This window comes from Zootoca vivipara, chromosome 15 (assembly GCF_963506605.1).
Source record: "Zootoca vivipara chromosome 15, rZooViv1.1, whole genome shotgun sequence".
Taxonomy (NCBI): Eukaryota; Metazoa; Chordata; class Lepidosauria; order Squamata; family Lacertidae; genus Zootoca; species Zootoca vivipara.
Window position 1 is genome coordinate 32,253,286 of NC_083290.1, and position 18,447 is coordinate 32,271,732.

The following is an 18,447-nucleotide window of genomic DNA, read 5'->3' on the forward strand; positions in this document are numbered from 1 at the left end:
TCACTAAGTTACGCAAGTATAGCCGGTTTGCAAGAGCCGAAGTGCGGTCGGAGAGGGTGGAGAGAGAAGTTAGAAATGTCTCTTTATAAGATTTTTCTCCTCTGCCTGGAAGAATCAAGGTGGATTAACCTAACCCTGCAGTCCTATACATGCCTACTCAGCTCTGAATCCTACTGAGTTCAATAGATCTTACTCCCAGGTAAGTGGAGATATAGGCTGGCAGCCTGAGGCTGGTTGGAGGTGCGTTGCAGTTGCAGAATAAGCTAGCTGAGTGCTGTACTGCTTCAGACTGCAGATGGGGAATGTCCCTTTTAGCAGCTGTTCCCCGCAACCTTCCAGCAGTTTGACTTCACCCCAAAAGGCACACTCCTCCATTGTCTCCCCAGAGGGAGGGATTGCAACAGTTGCAACAGCAATTAAAGGCGGGGTGGGGGGAGCCTCCCAGCTCAACTAGAAAACTAGCACATCAGCAAGAAAGTTTCTAGCTCAGCTCTTTTCCTGATGCTTTTGTCTTGCAGGAATTTATTATTAAATGTGTAGAAATATAAAAAAATATGATTTCTCCGCACACTTACAGTCTGAAGTTGTACATGTTCAGAATTCTACTCCCTCATTTCTTTCAAGGAAAGGGAGCCTTAGCTCTGGGATAAGGCGCTTGCTTTGCCTGTACAGATTCCAAGACTTCTGTCTGAAGCCCTGGATATTTGCTGCTAGTCATTGTGGATAATATTGACCTAGGAAGCTGCCTTATTGGCATTGGTCCATCTAGCTCAGTACTATTTACACTGACTGGCAGCTGCTCTCCAGGGTTTCAAGACAGGTTTTCTCCCCTCCTTGCCTGGAATTGCCCAGGATTAAACCCTGGACCTTCTACCTGTGAGGTAGATGCTTTAACCACTGAACAATGACCCTTTCTTGACCAGAACAGAGCAGTGACCTAGGCTTCAAATCCTCATAAGTATTCTGTGCAGAATAGCTCTGAGCGTCTGCTCCGCAAGGGTCAAGTGTAAAACAAGATTTTGAACTTGTGGAGGATAGATGATTTAGATGCACACAATTGCTGTTGGCATTGTGTAAGCAGAAGATCCATTTGACATCGCTGTGTGCATCGCTTTGTTAATGCTTGCATAAGACTGAAGTTTTGCATGCCATCAAAACATTGCTGAATGTGGGCTGCCAGTGGTTTGCCAAGAATGAGAGCCCGCACATGCTGGATCGTGCACAACTGCCTCCCCGTAGGCTGATGGCAGAAGAGGCGCCTGCTGGAATATTGAGATTTGGTTAATTAATTTGGGCTCCGCAACTGTGAATCCAACTGCACACAAGCTGAAGCTTCGAGGCTACTGTGTACGATGCATATACTGCTATTTATTTTTTTCAATGTCCTAAGGATCGTTTTCAACTGGCTTCCTCCCTGTATCTGCAATGCAGAAGTATTTTTTAAAAAATATATTTTTATTAGTTTTCCAATATTACCCAATAAAAGTTCAAATATAACCATATCAATTAATTTGCAATGCAAAAGTATTGTCCACATGCACCATTGCTTTTAATTTGTATTTCATTTAAAGCTGAAGCTCTAGTATTTCTCCGTTTAAAACATCCGCCCATTTCAAAGTAGTGCAAAATATGTTCAAGTGCATTTTTAAGGCAGTAATTCTACACCCATCCACCTGGGAGCAAGCCCCATTGAACTTATTGACATGTATTTCTGGGTGAACACATTGCACTGTGTTATATTTTTTGGGGGGTGGGGAACCCTACTGGAGCCTAGTCTTGAAGAAGATGAAGCTTATTACACATGTTGCTTAGCTTCCACATCTTTTTACTGCATGTGGAAGACCATCCTTTTGTACTTGATGTTAATCAGACATACTGATTGGCCTCTTATTTTGGTGCTCAGAGCAAACAGATTAAACAATCCACAAGCATTCACTGAAAGGGTTGGGAAAATTCACTCTTTGATCAACCAGATTGTGAACATGGGCAAAGTGAGGCAGCCACCCTGGGCATATGCCCGCCAGAGTCCTGTGCTGACCAGGATTCATTTGAAACCAGGGTTGTAGCAAGTTTGAAACCCTAGTTAAGAGCATAGCTGCCAAGTCTCCCGTTTTTCATGGGAAACCCCCTTTTTAAAGTAGTTATCCCGAATGGTGGAATATCCCATAATTCCCCTGGATTTTCAAACCAGCTCCTGCCGACCAGGGAGGCTCCTTCTGTGCATGTCTGGACATGCGCAGAACCAATTTTGGGTGCCGCTCTGCCATGTCTGGGCACCGGAAATAGGGCAGCGCCGGCACTGGAAGTCGCTTCTACACATGTCTGGACATGTGTAGAAGCGACTTCCGGTGCCGCACTGCTGCTGATCCCGGATTTTTCACTCCGGGAGTTGACGGGTATGGTTAAGAGGGAACTGGGTTAACCTTCATTGTGACTGGCATCAGTGCAGACAGCAAACAGAGGGCAGAATTTGAGATGGAGCATGGGAACCTCGAGCTTCCTCGCTTCAGAACTCTTTTAACTACAGTGGTACCTTGGTTCTCAAACTTACTCCGTTCTGGAAGTCTGTTCCAAAACCAAAGCGTTCCAAAACCAAGGCACGCTTTCCCATAGAAAGTAATGCAAAATGGATCAATCCATTCCAGACTTTTAAAAACAACCCCTAAAACAGCAATTTAACATGAATTTTACTATCTAACAAGACCATTGATCCATAAAATGAAAGCAGTAAACAATGTACTGCAGTCACACAATCAATCAGTAGCTGAACTGGTTTCCACACAGTCGCAAAAACAAAACAAAAAGAGCCACAAAAACGCAAAATAGGGAGAAAAAACAGACAGACCTCAGCATAACACTCAAATTGGAAGTGTAACACTCAAATCAGAAGTGTGGCACTTAAATCGGAAGCGTAACACTCAAAACGGAGCATGTTCGGCTTCCGGAAAAAAGTTCGCAAACCGGAACACTTATTTCCCGGTTTGCAGTGTTTGGGTTGCAAGTTGTTTGGGTACCAAGGCGTTTGAGAACCGCTGTATTGTCTTTAAGTGCCTCAGTGTATGTGCCTTTGAGTTTGCCCATCTGAAAGGTCTACAAGTTAAATCCATGTGTTTCCCTAAATGTTTATTTAGTGGGGGTTGAGTGAGGTCAACCTTTGTGGCAGGACAGGGAAGTTGTGGCCCTCTAGATGTTGGGTCATATTGCATCACCCCCATCCTGCATGGCCAATGGTCAGGGATGATTGGAGTTGTAACTCAAGAAACACTTGGAAGACCACTGGTTCCCCATTATTGCCTAATGAGAAAGCTTGTGTACCACTGTCTTTGTAAAAAAAGTAAGAATATTCTCCTGTTCCCACCTAGCTTTTTCCTGCTTGGACACTGCTCCTAATATAAAGTGGGGAGAAACAGGCTGGTGACGCAACAGAATGACTCATATTTCGATCCATTGGTTCCGCAAGGCACTTCGCCTCCATGATAACCCTGCCTTGCTAGCAGCTATGAAGGATAGCGCTGAGGTCTACCCTATCTTTATCTTTGACCCCTGGTTCCCGAAGAATATGCGGGTCAGCGTTAACCGCTGGAGATTTCTGGTTGAATCTCTGAGAGATCTGGACGAGAGCCTCAAGAAGCTGAACTCAAGGCAAGTACCAGATGGGCCAGTTTTCAAAATACTGTACACCAGGGTGATTGAAGGGGCCATTTCTACAGTACTTTCCCCAGACCTGAATGGTTTTCTATGGAGAGGCCAAATGGGGAGGCGTGGGGGTCAAATTGGCCTACTAGGATGCAGGTGCTAAAAATACAATTCTGGCACACAGTGCTCTCTGTCAGTTTGCCATACTGTCCCCTCCCAGATCCTAGTCCTCTCTGTCTTGACCTCAGAAACTCACCTAGTCTTGGGTGCTTTCTTGGTTTCTGAGCAATCAAAGGTTGTGTTGTCTCCTCAGGCTGTTTGTAGTTCGTGGCAGTCCTGTAGAGGCATTCCCAGAACTATTTAAGAAATGGAAGGTCACCCTGCTCACATTTGAAGTCGACACAGAACCTTATGCAAGGCGCCGTGATGCTGAGGTGGTGAGGGTGGCAGCTGAACATGGAGTCCAAGTTGTTCAGAAAGTGTCCCACACTTTGTACGACACTGAAAGGTGGGTACAAAGAGCAAAGGCCATTACAATTTTGCATGCATTTCTGGAATCCACCAGGTAAAAGTTTCTTAGAGATTATTATTAATAATTGTGTATATCAGTCATTTTTATTTTATTTTTCCACAACAAAGGAACTCCAAGCAATTTCCAAAGGGGGAAAAATCCATTGCTGGACATTCCTGATAATGTATTGTCATCATTTCCAACAGAATCATTATTGAGAATAATGGCAAGGCCCCTCTGACTTACACTCGGCTGCAGACGGTCTTGGCTTCTCTGGGTCCTCCAAAACGGCCTGTTCCAGCTCCTAGTTTGGAAAACTTGAAGGGTGAGTACAAGTCTCTCTGGACTTGGGGATGCAGGCAATGGGTATTTATGGATTCTGACAAGTACTGTGGGCCCTTTGGAGTGTGTGAGAGAGCTGTGACTTGGATAGAAATGCTGTGGAATAATCTGCCTTCTTGGGATGGGTGGCCTAAAGGTAAAGGTACCCCTGACTGTTAGGTCCAGTCGCGGATGACTCTGGGGTTATGGCGCTCATCTCGCTTTACTGGCTGAGAGAGCCAGCGTATAGCTTCTGGATCATGTGGCCAGCATGACTAAGCCGCTTCTGGTGAACCAGAGCAGCGCATGGAAATGCCATTTACCTTCCCGCCAGAGCAGTACCTATTTATCTACCGTATTTTTCGCTCCACAAGACGCACTTTTTTCCCTCCTAAAAAGTAAGATGAAATGTCTGTGCATCTTATGGAGTGAATGCGTGGTCCCTGGAGCCGAATTGCCCAGGGGCGAAATGCAGGGCTTTTTTTTTTTAAAGAAAGAGCTAAAGGCTAACAAGAGGGAAAGATAGTGTTGAAAGGAACCCACTCAGCAGCTGATTGCAATAGATCGGGGAGGGAGATAAGGGAGCTAGCTCCTGCCCTGCCCCGCCCTGCCCCCTTGCCCAGGCCTCAATTGTTGTCTGCAGAGGGAGGCTGTTTTCTCAACGACATGTGACTGGCTGATTAGATTATCTGTCTGGAAACTGTAGAAATGGGTCCCTTTCCTTTCCTAGAGAAGCTGCAGAACTGTGAGTTGAACCCCATAAAAACAGGATTTTTTCCCCTTTGCAAGGTAAGCTCAACAACTTTGAGCTGATCCTCAAAAATGGAGCTTTCCTCCTTTGCAAAAGAAGCTTCCTCAAATATTTAATGGGGGGGGGGCAAAGGCACCTAGGCCTCTAGGAGTTGGCTGCTATGCCTAGGACAATTCAAGAAAGCAAAAAAAATTTTTACTTGTTTTTCTTCTCTAAAAAACTAGGTGCGTCCTATGGTCAGGTGCGTCCTATGGAGCGAAAAATACGGTTCTTGCACTTTGACGTGCTTTTGAACTGCTAGGTTGGCAGGAGGAGGGACCAAGCAACGGAAGCTCGCCCCGTCGCGGGGATTCAAACTGCCAACCTTCTGATCGGCCTACCCATACCCAATTTACATTTTTCAGTGCTTATGTTTGTTCTAGGCAGCATTTCATGGTTAGCAAGGGAAGAGCTTGACCATAAGCCTAACCATGGATGATGATAAGAATAATAATTTTATTTATACACCACCCATCTGGCTGGGTTTCCCTAGCCACTCTGGACAGCTTACAGCACATGCTGTGATGACATGCTAAGGTTTGTCTGAGCAAAGCATGAGGAGTAAAATAGAACAGAGAGGAGCAAAGTGGTTGTGAACACCTCTCTGGGAATCCACATGTTTGCACAGGCCCAGTAAGCCATAGTTGGTTCACTGTGTTGTGCAGATCAGGCCAGTGAATAGCACGTCACAAGGGTGCTTAGCTAATCAGATCTGGCGACTGCTGAAGGCAAATAATACTAAGCCAAAGTGACAATGAATGGACAAATATTTTGCCAATGTGATACAAAAAATGCTGAAAAGAGGTGCGTGATTTACAACGTAGTCAAAAAAGTTAGCATAAAAGGTACTGGTACTTTGACTTGGCCTTGTTATGAATAATTAGACAAGTTCTTACATTGATTGAGTCATCGGGGATTGAGAGCGGCAAGATTTGGGCACAGGGAGCCAGACGAACCAGAGATGCCCTGTTCCGTACGAGCTTTGAATCTGTCGGATCAATGTTCTAACCTAGAGTGCAGCACATCTGTCAAAGAGGACCATGATAAAGAGTATGGCATCCCTTCTCTTGAGGAACTGGGACAGGATCCAAAGACAGCTGGCCCCCACCTTTATCCAGGAGGAGAATCTGAGGCCCTTGCTCGGCTGGACTTGTATATGAAGAGAACGGTAGAGTGACTGAAATGTCTGTTGCTTTTGCCCAACAGACTTAGCTTCGCTGGTGGGGAATCTCTGGCCTGGTGGCCAGATTTGGCTAGGGTTGGCATACATCCGGAATTTCCCAGACATATCTGGAATACTGCAAGTCGGAAGCAGTGTCCGTGCAAAAAAAATGTCCGGGAAAATCCAGACGTATGGCAATCCGTGTTGGCAACGTCGTATTTGGGGATTTTCTTTTTTGCTCAACAAATTTGGGCAAAACTTTAAAAAAACTCAACAACTTTGCAAAAAAACATAAACAAAACCAAAAAAAAACTCAACAGCTTTTTTCTGGCTGTTCCTCCCTGCATGGCCTGAACATTACCTGAAGTCGTGCTCCAGATTCATTGACCCTGGAAAACATGAGTGGCGATAGCTAGTGCTATGGCCTCTTCGGTTGCTACACCCACCCTGTGGAACACATTGCTAAATGTGAAATGCTGGGCCCATTCACTGTTGTCTTCGGCAGCTAGTTAAAAACATGGCTGTTTGTCACGTGCCTGTGTGATCAGACTGCTACCTGATTTTGACTGCTGTGGCTCTATATTGGCTTCATTGGGTACTTTGGATTTTGCTACAGTCAACATTTGTGATTTTAATGGGGATTGTTATGTTTGATTTGTAAGCTTTCTTGAGTTCCTTCGAAAACTCAGTGGGGTATGCATTTTAAAAATAAGTAAATAAAATTACAGGGACAACAGAACAGGGTGTTCTTTGGTGCCTAAAATATAGTAAAGAAAGCAACTGGCACATACAAGGCACAGAACTGTCCAATGCAAGGGCCGCCACCAAAAAGCCCTCTTGTCTAATAGCCACAAGGCAGCCCTTGGGACATATCTAGCCCCTCAAAACTCTCAATGCATTATTCCCCCCTTTTTCTTTACAGTCATGGGTATGCAATTTTAAGAAGCCTGATACATCCCCCAATTCTTTGACTCCTAGCACCACGGTGCTCAGCCCCTACGTCAAATTTGGGTGCCTGTCTGTACGGATGTTCTGGTGGAAGCTGACTGAAATCTACCAGGGGGTAAGAAGAGGAGCTTTTTTATATATATTCTAGAGTTGTCATATAATCACAGAATACTGCCTTTCTGTTTTCATTGATACAACTGCTGGATACTATCTGTTCCAACAAGTGCCATTTCAGAAATCTGTAGGCTGTGGACCTAGATGGGTGGGTGGGGGGTGTTCCGTTGCATATATGCTGCTTGTAGATTTCCTCAAAAAGACTTTTTTTAAAATCTGTCCCAGACCAAGGCTGTCAAAACTCTCTCTGATATAAAGTTGCTGTGACAAATCTACATGGCTAGGGCTTCTGTGACACTAGAGGCAATCAGCCACCCAAGGCAAGGTGGACTGCAAAAGCTACCTGCAATATTTAATTCGACCATATGCATGGCTACTGTGCAGGTGGGACCTTAGACGGCTGCATTTAGAAGCTCCTCTTGCTAGATTGTACCACTGAACATCACTCTGCAGTAAATGTGTCTTCTTCCGACTCTCTGAAAAGTGGTCCTCCAGCTGTTGTTCGACTCCAACCTGCATTATCTCCAGCCACCATGACTAGTGGTCGGGGTGGTGGGAGCTGTGCTCTAGGGCCCTGCTCTAAAACAATCCAAAGAATAATTATGGTTCCTTCTCTACTGTGCTTCTCTAGAGGAAACACTCTGACCCACCGGTATCTCTGCATGGGCAACTCCTGTGGCGGGAGTTTTTCTACACGGCAGGAGCTGGGATCCCCAACTTTGACAAGATGGAGGGCAATCCAGTTTGTGTGCAGGTGGACTGGGATGACAACAAGGAGCATCTCAAAGCCTGGCGTGAGGCATGTTCTGTTTGGCAAAGTTCACGACCTACCCAAATATTTGCAGATTAAGGCAATCTCCTCCCTTGCCACCAGGGTCAAACATATTACCCACACTTATATGCACTTTTCATAGCACTGTAAAAAAAGGTAAAAGGTAAAGGACCCCTGGACAGTTAAGTCCAGTCAAAGGCGACAATGGGGTTGTGGCGCGCATCTCGCTTTCAGGCCGAGGGAGCTGGTGTTTGTCCATAGACAGCTTTCCAGGTCATGTGGCCAGCCCAGCATGACTAACACTGTGACGGAAGCCAGAGTGCACAGAAATGCCATTTACCTTCCACTGCAGTGGTACCTATTTATCTACTTGCACTGGCGTGCTTTCAAACTGCTAGGTTGGTAGGAGCTGGGACAGAGCAACGGGAGCTCACCCCATTGCGGGGATTCAAACCGCCAACCTTCTGATCAGCAAGCCCAAGAGGCTCAATGGTTTAGACCACAGCGCCACCCACATCCCAATATAGCACTGTAGACCAATGGGACTAGTGGTGTTGCTATTTCCTACAGTAGAAAAGGGTGAAACTCGGGTTGTTCCACGTAGGGCTGAGAAAGATTCCCATCTGCAATTCTCAATGCACACAAGGGCTACAGAGGTGGCCCTTCAGGCTTCTCTGTCTGGCCCTCAGAACTCTTGCCCTAGGTCACAACCACCCAAGTGCTTTTGGCTTGCTGGAATGTGTGATGGTGCCTCACTTTGCATGGATGGATGGATGGATGGGTTGGTGTGCATGTAGAAACCCAACTTTTGCATGGCAGTAATGTAACCTACTGTACCAAGAGCGAGTCACCCACTTTTGTATCAAGCCCCACCCAAAACAGGTATGCGGCCCTTGGAAGGTTGACCACAGGGGAATGTAGCTCTCAGCCTTGGTGTAGACTCTACTAAGCTTGACATGCTGGTAGTTTGTCTCTAGATAAAGTCAGCTTTCTTCATTCCTTCTTACGTCAACTTCTCTCCAAGTTTTGACATGATATTACAGTAATTCTGTTAAACATATTTTGCCTTGCTTCAATGAAATTGAGCTGCAAAATTGATATTATCTGTTTTTCCACATTTGATCTAGAATGGTTTATTTCCTTTTATTTGGTACATGTGATCAGAATTTCCTGACTGATTTAACATTTTGGGGTGGCATTTATGTTTAAAAGAATGTTGCTATATATAACATGCACCACTTAAGTTTTGCTTGAGTGAAGAACTGGGAAAATATGAATGAAAATAGGAGCGGGGTAGTGGTAAGGGAAAACCTGAGCTTCCTCTCCCTTTCTTGCTGCCAGGGCCGGACAGGCTACCCCTTTATAGATGCTATTATGACGCAGCTGCGCACAGAGGGCTGGATCCATCATTTGGCACGTCATGCGGTGGCTTGCTTCCTGACGCGAGGAGATCTCTGGATATCCTGGGAGGAAGGGCAAAAGGTGAAGGCAGAAGTTGCAGAGTTCAGAACATTCTCTGTAGCCAGAGGAAAGCTGGATTTATTGGCGGGTCCATAGCTAGTTAGTGGCTGAACTGTTAAGTTGCCCCTGAGCACACACTCCATTCAAAACTGGGAGATCTCCCCTTACGCCATTCCTAGCAACATGCTTAAGTTGCCCTGCACGTTTATTCTGCATACAAACTAGATAGAAACCTCTGACTTACTGAATGACAGGAAGACAGGCTAACGTTCAAAAGGGTAAGTGTCCTATCCATTGCATGCCGACTACTGGCATGCAAACCCCAGAATGTTGCCTGTGAGGGTTGGCAGCCCTCAGGTTGAAAAAAATTGTCGCCTCTTGCCCTACGGCTTCCTCCCTACTGAATTGTGGAATACATGACAAGGGTTCACCGTCCCTTTAAGTAGTCAGGCCACTGTGACCTCTTGATACAGATGCCCCCATTACACCCGGAGCGTAGTTAAAATGTAACATTACAAAAAGCTTGTCGAGCATGCGGAAGCTACGACTCTTGGACTGGACTTCTTTGCGGTTCCCAAAAGGCGTTCGTTTTCCAAACTTCTCCTATTTCAGGTCTTTGAAGAACTGCTGCTTGATGCCGATTGGTCCTTGAATGCCGGTAACTGGCAGTGGCTTTCTGCAAGTGCCTTTTTCCACCAGTTCTTCCGTGTCTACTCACCAATTGCCTTTGGCAAGAAGACAGACAAAAATGGAGAGTATATAAAGTAGGTGTAAATAATATAGCATCACTGCACTTAAAACAAGCATTAAGTTATCCGGCAGAGTTTATGTTTACTACTGGGAACAGTAATCATGTCTATAAATGTGATTAAGGGAAAGCTAAATGGGTGGAATGGTGAGAATCTCTTTTTAGCTTTGCCTGTGCCTAAGAGGCAACTGGTATAAGTGCAGGAGTAATCTGGCTGATTTTTAGGTATCTACAATCTGTAATTTCAGAATTCTTTGACGTCGCCACGCTTAAAAAATTAATCCAAATTCTGCATTGAGAAAAAGAATTTTGCTGTATGTATAGAGCAAAAAGTGCATTACTTTGTCCAATTCCAGGTTTTCTAATCATAGAAATTAGCAAGGTGCTATTCTCTGAACTACTGAAAGTATTATTCAACCACTTCTCTGACTTCTGAGAGCCAAGTGCACAAGGCTCACATATTTTCAAGCATATACTGTACACTACATATATTCTCAGGCAAATTAATTCTACACCCACAACATTGTACACATTTTCCTGGACTCCAGTAGACCTGCATGATAATCACATTGCTTTGGATCAGATGTAATCTCCCTTGCAGGTGCTATCATGACCACAGAGGGCTGTTACCCTGTTCCAGTGCAGACTTGGACGTAACAATATTGATTTTAACTCTGCAAAGCATCAGGCTGTCATACTATGCCACTAAGTCCTGAGCTTTCCCCCGTACACACCTGACTTCCTCCTTTATCATTACAACCTATGCAGGAAGTACCTCCCCTTCCTCAAGAAGTTTCCAAGTGACTACATTTATGAGCCTTGGAAAGCACCACGGAGCGTGCAGGAGCGTGCAGGCTGCATAATTGGCAAAGACTATCCCAAGCCCATCGTTGCTCACGAAGAAGTGCGGAAAAAGAATCTCGAACGGATGAAGGCAGCGTATGCACGGCGATCACAGAGTGCAGCTGCCGAAGCGCAGGATGAAAGAAGTAAAAAAGGTAAGCTTGTCAAAACAAGAGTGCTGTTATGGCTTGGGGTACCTGTACAGGTAATGTTTAAAACGACAACTACCAGCTAAAAATCAGGAAGAGGAGTAATAACAATTTCAGCCTCCGCACTGTGCCCCGAGTGTCACAACCCATCTTTCCAATCTCAGCAGGTGGAGAATTCAGTGGCCACATTGCTCACCAGGGCATGTAACACCAATCTTAGTCCAACTGCATTGGCTGTCAATCCGTTTCCAGGCCCAATTCAAAGTGCTGGTTTTGACCTATAAAGCCTTCAATGGATTAGGACTGCAATAGCTTAAATACTGCCTCTCCCCATATGAACTGACCTAGACTGACCTGGAACTAGCAATCATCATCTGAGGCCCTTGTTTGTGTGCTCCCTCAACGAGAGGTCCAGAGGATAGGAGAGAATAGGAGATTTTTGTGGTGGCTCAGTTTGTGGAATGCTCTCCCCAGCAAGGCTCACCTGGTACCATCATTATACAGGGTGAGTCCTTTAAAAGAGGCCCCATGGATACAAAGTACACATGTTCCACGGAGCCTCTTTTAAAAGACTCACCCTGTATATCTAGGTGCCAGCCAAGAACTTCCCTCTATATCCAGGCCTTTCACTATGGACTTTTAGAGTGGGTAAAAAGGTAAAGGGACCCCTGACCATTAGGTCCAGTCGTGACTGACTCAGGAGTTGCGGCGCTCATCTCATGTTATTGGCTGAGGGAGCCGGCATACAGTTTCCAGGTCATGTGGCCAGCATGACAAAGCCGCTTCTGGCGAACCAGAGCAGCACACGGGAACACCGTTTAGCTTCCCGCTGTAGTGGTACCTACAGTATTTATCTACATGCACTTTGATGTGCTTTTGAACTGCTTAGGTTGGCAGGAGCTGGGACTGGGCAACGGGATCTCATCCCGTCGCGGGGATTCGAACCGCCAACCTTCTGTTTTTTTTTTTAAATATATTTTTATTAATTTTCCAATTAAAACCAATTATATCACATTCGTTATTTCAAATTATACACATATATATCAATCAAACCGAATATTATGCCAAATCATCTAAAAAATTTTTTTTTTTTTGGGTTCCCATGCTTCAAGAAATTGGGAATTCCTCGCAACTGTCCACTGCCGTCTTTTTTCTAAAGTTCAAATCGTCTCTCCAAGTTCATAATAATCCGTATCTTTCCCTTATAATCACATAGATGTTTTCCACTTTCAACCGATTGTTTCCCAGCTGCTGAGATAAATATCAAACAAGGTTTCACAAATGTTCTTTCTCCTGTGTGGGTTAATCAGTCCAGCCTCCCCATAAATCTTCTTGGTCTGGAGCTCCCTGTTGCGTCAACACGAAGCAGCGCCATCTTAAAAAAAACTCAAAACACTTTCGTTTTCTCTCATAACCGGGTAGATTAACGATCTTTATAAAATTTACAGCTTTTCCAGGCAGAAGACCCAAACATCAAACCATAGACTCTTGGTAAATTAATGGATCTCCTTGCCCTATAGCTGAACTTAGCTTCAGGTCGCTGCTCCAATTCAAAGTGCGTCACAGCTCATAAATCCTCCGAACGCGTCCAGGACTCCTTCCGTCCAACTAGAGGGGGGCTTTTCTCGTCGGCAACTCCACATCTTTAAAAAATATGCTCAGTAACAACAGTTTATAAAGTTGAACTCACACAGTCTTTTGCTTCTCTTTCACTCCAAACAAACCAGGACATCGCGTCTGGGAAGGTACGAAGTAACTCATATGAAGAAAAATAAAAAAGGACTCACTTCCCTTATCGCTCCGTCCCCATCAATCCTTCTTTCAGATGAAATACAGCCTTTGACTCCTCTCCCTCAGCAGCATAAATTTCTCAGCAGTAAACAGCGCTTCTTCCCCTCCTTCTGAAGTATGTCCATAGATTTAAGCCTAATTATCTTCTTTAACCATGGAAATCCCCGCCATGCAGATTAGCGTCCGGGAGTCCTGGCCCTCGTAAGTGCTCAGCCCAAGCTCCCCCCACTCCAAAAACAGTCGGAGTGGGTCTGGGGGCATCGCGGGCCAGCGGCCCCTCTCCGTAACCCCCGGAGAGGGTAGGGGGTTGCCATTTACTCCCCTAGCAACCGCCAAATTCCTTACGAAGGTCAGAGAGATGGAAAACAGGTCCGCCATTCCTGCCGGCGGAAACCGGAACCCTCGAACCGCCAACCTTCTGATCGGCAAGCCCTAGGCTCTGTGGTTTAACCCACAGCGCCAAATGTTATTTTCCCCCTCCGCACACCTTGGTTTTAATATATCTATGTGGGTTCTTTGTTTTTAAGTTGCTTTGGGTTGTCTTGGGCAAGATAAAACGACCAACAAATTTAATTAATAATAATCTCTAATTACTGTAGTTCTCAAACATCTAAGACCGGTGACACCCACCAACAAACTTTTAGGCTAAATTCTAATACGCAAATGATCTGGATTATTATTATTTAATTGTGAAAAGGAATTAGCCACCTTTCAAGGAGGCAGGTCTCCATGTTAATGCAGGAATCACTGTTTAGGAAACAGGCTGTGAGCAGTGAGAAATAGTGAGGCAACCTCAGAGGGCATGCAGTTAGTTTGCATTCGGTAGAATGGAATTAACGCTGTCCAACCTGGAGATGTAGTGCAATTATCTGCCCTAACAGAGGCCAGCTGGAAGCCAGAGCAGATAATCATGCACAAGCACAGCAGCAACCTATGAATGCTTTGAACTCATTGACCTTTAAGATAATACAGTTCCTTAGTGCAGTGTTTCCCAACCAGTGTGCCTCCAGATGTTTTGGGACTACAACTCCCATCATCCATAGCTAGCAAGACCAGTGGTCAGGAATGATGGGAGTTGTAGTCCCAAAACATCTGGAGGCACACTGGTTGAGAAACACTGCCTTAGTGCATGGCACACTGAGGTCTTGCAGCTCAGTGTGGTTATTGGAATTGATGGCCTTTCCCCCCAGATATAGGTTAGAGGATTCCAGCAGAGTGACAGAAATGGTAGTTTAATTCTGATCTTCAAGCATCCCTATGTCAAATTTTGGAGCTTCATTTGAGGGAAGTTGGATCCCAGCTGTTTGCATCAAGCTATGAACACAGCGTGATCTAAATGGAAAACGGAGAACAGGGGCCTTATGGCAGAAGGTGGCTGGGATCAAGTATAAGCCAGGCTGTACATTGAAAAGTGCTACACAGAAATCAACTTGGATTGTTTTTCTTTTAGATGCCAACCAGAAGCGGCCGGAGGCTCCATTGAAAGCTGAAGTGCGAACAAAGAAAATGAAGATCAAAAGCACCTAAAAGTGGCTCATGTTGAAAACTGTGGCTTAAAACTAAAAAGACAACAATACCCACAGTATAATAACTTTTCAAAATGCTAGAAGTGGTGGTGAATGGCTAAGCTAAATACTACCCCTGTGTTATACTCTGCCTTTAGATGGCAAGCGCAACTAGGGAGAAAATGAGGTCACACAACCCAACAGGGTTTCCATGCTTATCTTCTATGGGGGGGGGACACACACCTTTGGCCAAATTTGGCCTGGCAGGGTAGCGTCAATATGGCCTGCAGGGCCATTCCCTGAAGCCCACCAAACACCTGATCTTAAAGTGAGTTTCCAATTGTTCATTTGCTGGAGTACAGTATGCTTCCGCTGACCATCAGCTGACGGGTGCTGGGAGTGTGGCTTGTTCAAACAGCACAAAGCTACTAAACTGCTACTAAAGGCAAATCTTGTTTCTTCTGTTTTACCAACAGTTTCAATGCAAACCACTTCATGCTACTGAACTACAGGAAGGTTTTGTTTTGTTTTTTTTAAAAAAAACAAAAACATTTAAATTTTAATATACCATATCCCTCTACATCCTAAGCTACTATTCTCCCAAAACAGGTATATCTTGTGGATTTTCAGATTAAGTGACAGAAAGGAACAGCTACTGAGAAGACACACTAGACTGCGATTAAGTGACAATTTTTTAATTATGAAGTCACCTTGGCATTTGGGGGGCTGGAAAGGTAACTTGCAATATTCTAAAATAAAATTGCTCAAAACGATATCTTGTATTCACAACTCTCTCCCTCGGTTACCTTGTGAATATCAATTTTTCTATCATAGCATGTTTCTGAGGAACTTTTCCTTCCCTCATTAAACTCTTGTTGCCATTAAGCTTTTTATGCAATCTTCCCTTCTCAACCAAAATTAGCAAGTGCCGGTTAGGCTGAAGGTACAGTTCTTCAGAGCTGGAACTGTTTGAGAGAGACTGCTTCCCATAGTACACCCCCACATGTCTTTTGCCTCACTGTCAGCTCTTGCCGGGAAAATGAATCAAAATTGGTTCTCCGTTTTAAACTGCCTTCCACTCTTTGAAATAACTTTACAGACCTCCTTTCCTTTTCTACCTCCAACTGTAAAAAAAAAGGAAACTCATTCTTTTAACCCCCAATAATGCTGCTTGTTTTTTTTAAAATGGTATATAGAAACAGTAAAAAGTCAGCCTGATTTCTGGGATAAGGGTGAAAAAAGTTCAGTTCCTGGAAAGGAAGGGCACCTTCACCATGCAAGGGAATAAAAACATCAATTATTGTACAAAGCTTAATTGCTCAGGTCATGACCATTTAGTCATTATTTTATTCATTCATTTACTGCATTTATATCCCACTTTTCCCTCCAAAGAATTCAAGGTGGTGTGCATGGTTCTCCCCTTCCTCACTTAATCCCCACAACAACCCTGTGAGGTAGGTTAGGCTGAAAGGCTGTAAAAAAAGGTGCTGTTGCATCTTCTCCATGCCCCCAAACATACTGACAATCTCTTGCTCAGTAGGCTATTAAAAACCCCATCACAAATCTTTTAATGGCAGGTAGAACATAACAGCACAAACTCCATATTCTGAGGTGGTTTACCTCTAAATACCAGATGCCAGCAAAAAGCAGAAAGCTATTCCTTCAACACACTGCTTTTAGGCTTCCTAGAGCCACCTGAACAGCTGCACAACAGCAGCAGACTTGAGGGACCCCATTAAGAAGGACTCATGCTCTTAGCCTGTAACTGGCTCAATGGAGACACCCACTTGGCTCTTGCGGCCAACGTGGTATGAAAAGTTGGATCACCCTGATTGAGAGCGTCTTGATCTATAGCTGTAGTCATACCTTGGGTTACAGCTGCTTCAGGTTGTGTCTTTTCGGGTTGCGCTCTGTGCCAAACCCGGAAGTACTGGAACAGGTTACTTCCGGGTTTCGGCGCGCTCACATGCGAAAAACTGCTAAATTATGCTTTGCGCATACACAGAAGCGCCGAATCGCAACTCAAGCATGCACAGGTTGCGATCACAGCGGGTTGCGAACGTGCCTCCCGCACGGATCACGTTCACAACCCAAGCGTCTACTGTATTGGACTTCCTGTTTAGGAATTTTTTTAATGTTTGAAGTTCTATTCTGTTTTTAGTCCTCTGTTGGCAGCCGCCCAGAGTGGCTGGGGAAACCCAGCCAGATGTGCGGGGTATAAATAATAAAATGTATTATTATTATTATTATTATTATTACTTGAATTTTCAATTGTTTCATGGGTGAAAATGGAGAAGCGACAATACTACACAAGGAGTTTATCCTGTCTGAGGCCCACTCAAATGATGTGGAGCTGTGCAATGTAACACTTGTAGGAACAGTATGGGAATCTGAACAGTCTTCACGAACTGCTGCATGGGCATGTAGCCATTAATCTGGGAAAAATAGGGAAGAAAATAGGAAAGAACAGTAAGGGCTGGGACTCACCATCAAGATACCCAGCTCTCTAAAGCACTTAAATGATATTCCTTTCTATAGCCTTGTTTCCTTTAAAAACCCTGTTGAAGGAGAATATACTTAGGTCGATGATCTTGAATCTCCCATCAATTATGAGCTCAGCTAGGGCTTGGCCCACAGCTGGTGACTGCTGGAGTCCATGTCCACTGAAGCCTGTGGCAAAATAGAGGTTTTCCACCAGTGGGTGCACACCAATCACAGGACTCTGGTCAAAGATGTTGTAGTCATAGTAACCAGCCCAAGAATTCTTCACCTGTCATGAGATAAAGATAAAGCTCCGTCAGTCGCAAGATACAGTCCCTAAACTGTCAACAGCAGGACTAACAGCGGATCTCGGGGACAGATCTACAGAAACAGACAAGGCTGCCCTCTTAAACCCACCAGTAAAATATAATATACTACAGTACTTAGATATTGAATCCTAGCCAGTTATTCCTAGCTGAACAAGAGGGATAAAAGGCTATGTCTAGAACTCAAGAGGAAAAAGGAAAAATAGAGATGAAAGGTCTAAGACCTTTGTGATTTGGTGATAACCCACAAGAATTGCAGAGTTCGACATCCTAAGAATGTGACATTTACTTTAAATATGTAATGGATGGATGGCCTACAATTGCCCTGGGTAATCCAGAAGGTTAAAAACCAAATTATTTTATTATTGGAGTGGTTTACAAGATGTGCACAAACATGAAACAAACTGCCATTCTCACAGCTAGGAGAGAAGGAACACCTGAGCCCAGGAGTGGGGAAACTGCGGCTCTCCAGAAATTACTGGACTCTAGTTCACATCAACTAGCATTATGGCCAATGGCCAGGGATGATGGGAGTTGAAACCTAGCAACATCTGGAGGGCTAAATGTTTCCCGCCCCAGAGGTTTAGTGTAATATGTGAAGTGAAATAGTGTCAATGGCTGCGAAACACCCTAGAAGACAAGTCTTGCTAGCTAGATTGCAAACTCACTGTGGCTAATGCACAGCAATCAACTCACCCTACAGGAACAAGGAGGAATAAGTTGAAACAGTTGTATTGCTTGCAGAGAAGGATTATACCAGCAGAGGACCACTAGTCCCTTCTGAGCTCATCACAAAATTCACCGAAGGAAACATACCCAGTCCAAATTCAAAACCTATACAGTCGTACCTTGGATCCCAAACGCCTTGTGGGTCGAACGTTTGGCTTCC

At 44.7% G+C, this 18,447-nt stretch overlaps 2 protein-coding genes across 5 annotated transcripts in view; one reads left to right on the forward strand and one right to left on the reverse strand.

Annotated features, from left to right (window-relative positions):
• Window positions 1-17,181, forward strand: LOC118096890 (cryptochrome-2). Of its 3 annotated transcripts, XR_009556804.1 has the most exons (12): window positions 1-199; window positions 3,363-3,642; window positions 3,950-4,144; window positions 4,354-4,472; window positions 6,272-6,426; window positions 7,343-7,483; window positions 8,114-8,281; window positions 9,596-9,736; window positions 10,328-10,479; window positions 11,232-11,461; window positions 13,183-13,361; window positions 14,697-17,181. XR_009556804.1 is itself a non-coding variant. In XM_035139239.2 (11 exons), exons 2-11 carry the CDS (start codon window positions 3,428-3,430, stop codon window positions 14,771-14,773), a joined length of 1,593 nt encoding a protein of 530 aa, XP_034995130.1. In that variant the 5' UTR covers window positions 1-199; window positions 3,363-3,427; the 3' UTR covers window positions 14,774-17,181. The 3 variants fall into 3 exon arrangements, 2 of the variants coding, with proteins under 2 accessions (XP_034995130.1, XP_060124351.1); XM_035139239.2 differs by lacking the exon at window positions 13,183-13,361; XM_060268368.1 differs by lacking the exon at window positions 14,697-17,181 and having other exon boundaries at window positions 13,183-14,238.
• Window positions 16,063-18,447, reverse strand: part of FOXRED1 (FAD dependent oxidoreductase domain containing 1) — a 14,250-nt gene continuing 11,865 nt past the window's right edge. For both annotated transcript variants that reach the window (XM_060268369.1, XM_035139240.2), the window contains exon 11: window positions 16,063-17,521. In XM_060268369.1, the coding sequence (XP_060124352.1) occupies window positions 17,267-17,521 (255 nt within the window). In that variant the 3' untranslated portion in view covers window positions 16,063-17,266. The remainder of the gene's footprint in view (window positions 17,522-18,447) is intronic.

What these genes read in the sequence shown, in the direction of transcription:
- LOC118096890 (XM_035139239.2), top strand. Translation starts at nt 3,428, where the DNA reads ATGACTCATATTTCGATCCATTGGTTCCGCAAGGCACTTCGCCTCCAT. An exon ending in ACTTGTATATGAAGAGAACG is followed by an intron (nt 6,427 to 7,342) that starts GTAGAGTGACTG and finishes TTTTCTTTACAG; the next exon opens with TCATGGGTATGCAATTTTAA. An exon ending in TGACTGAAATCTACCAGGGG is followed by an intron (nt 7,484 to 8,113) that starts GTAAGAAGAGGA and finishes GTGCTTCTCTAG; the next exon opens with AGGAAACACTCTGACCCACC.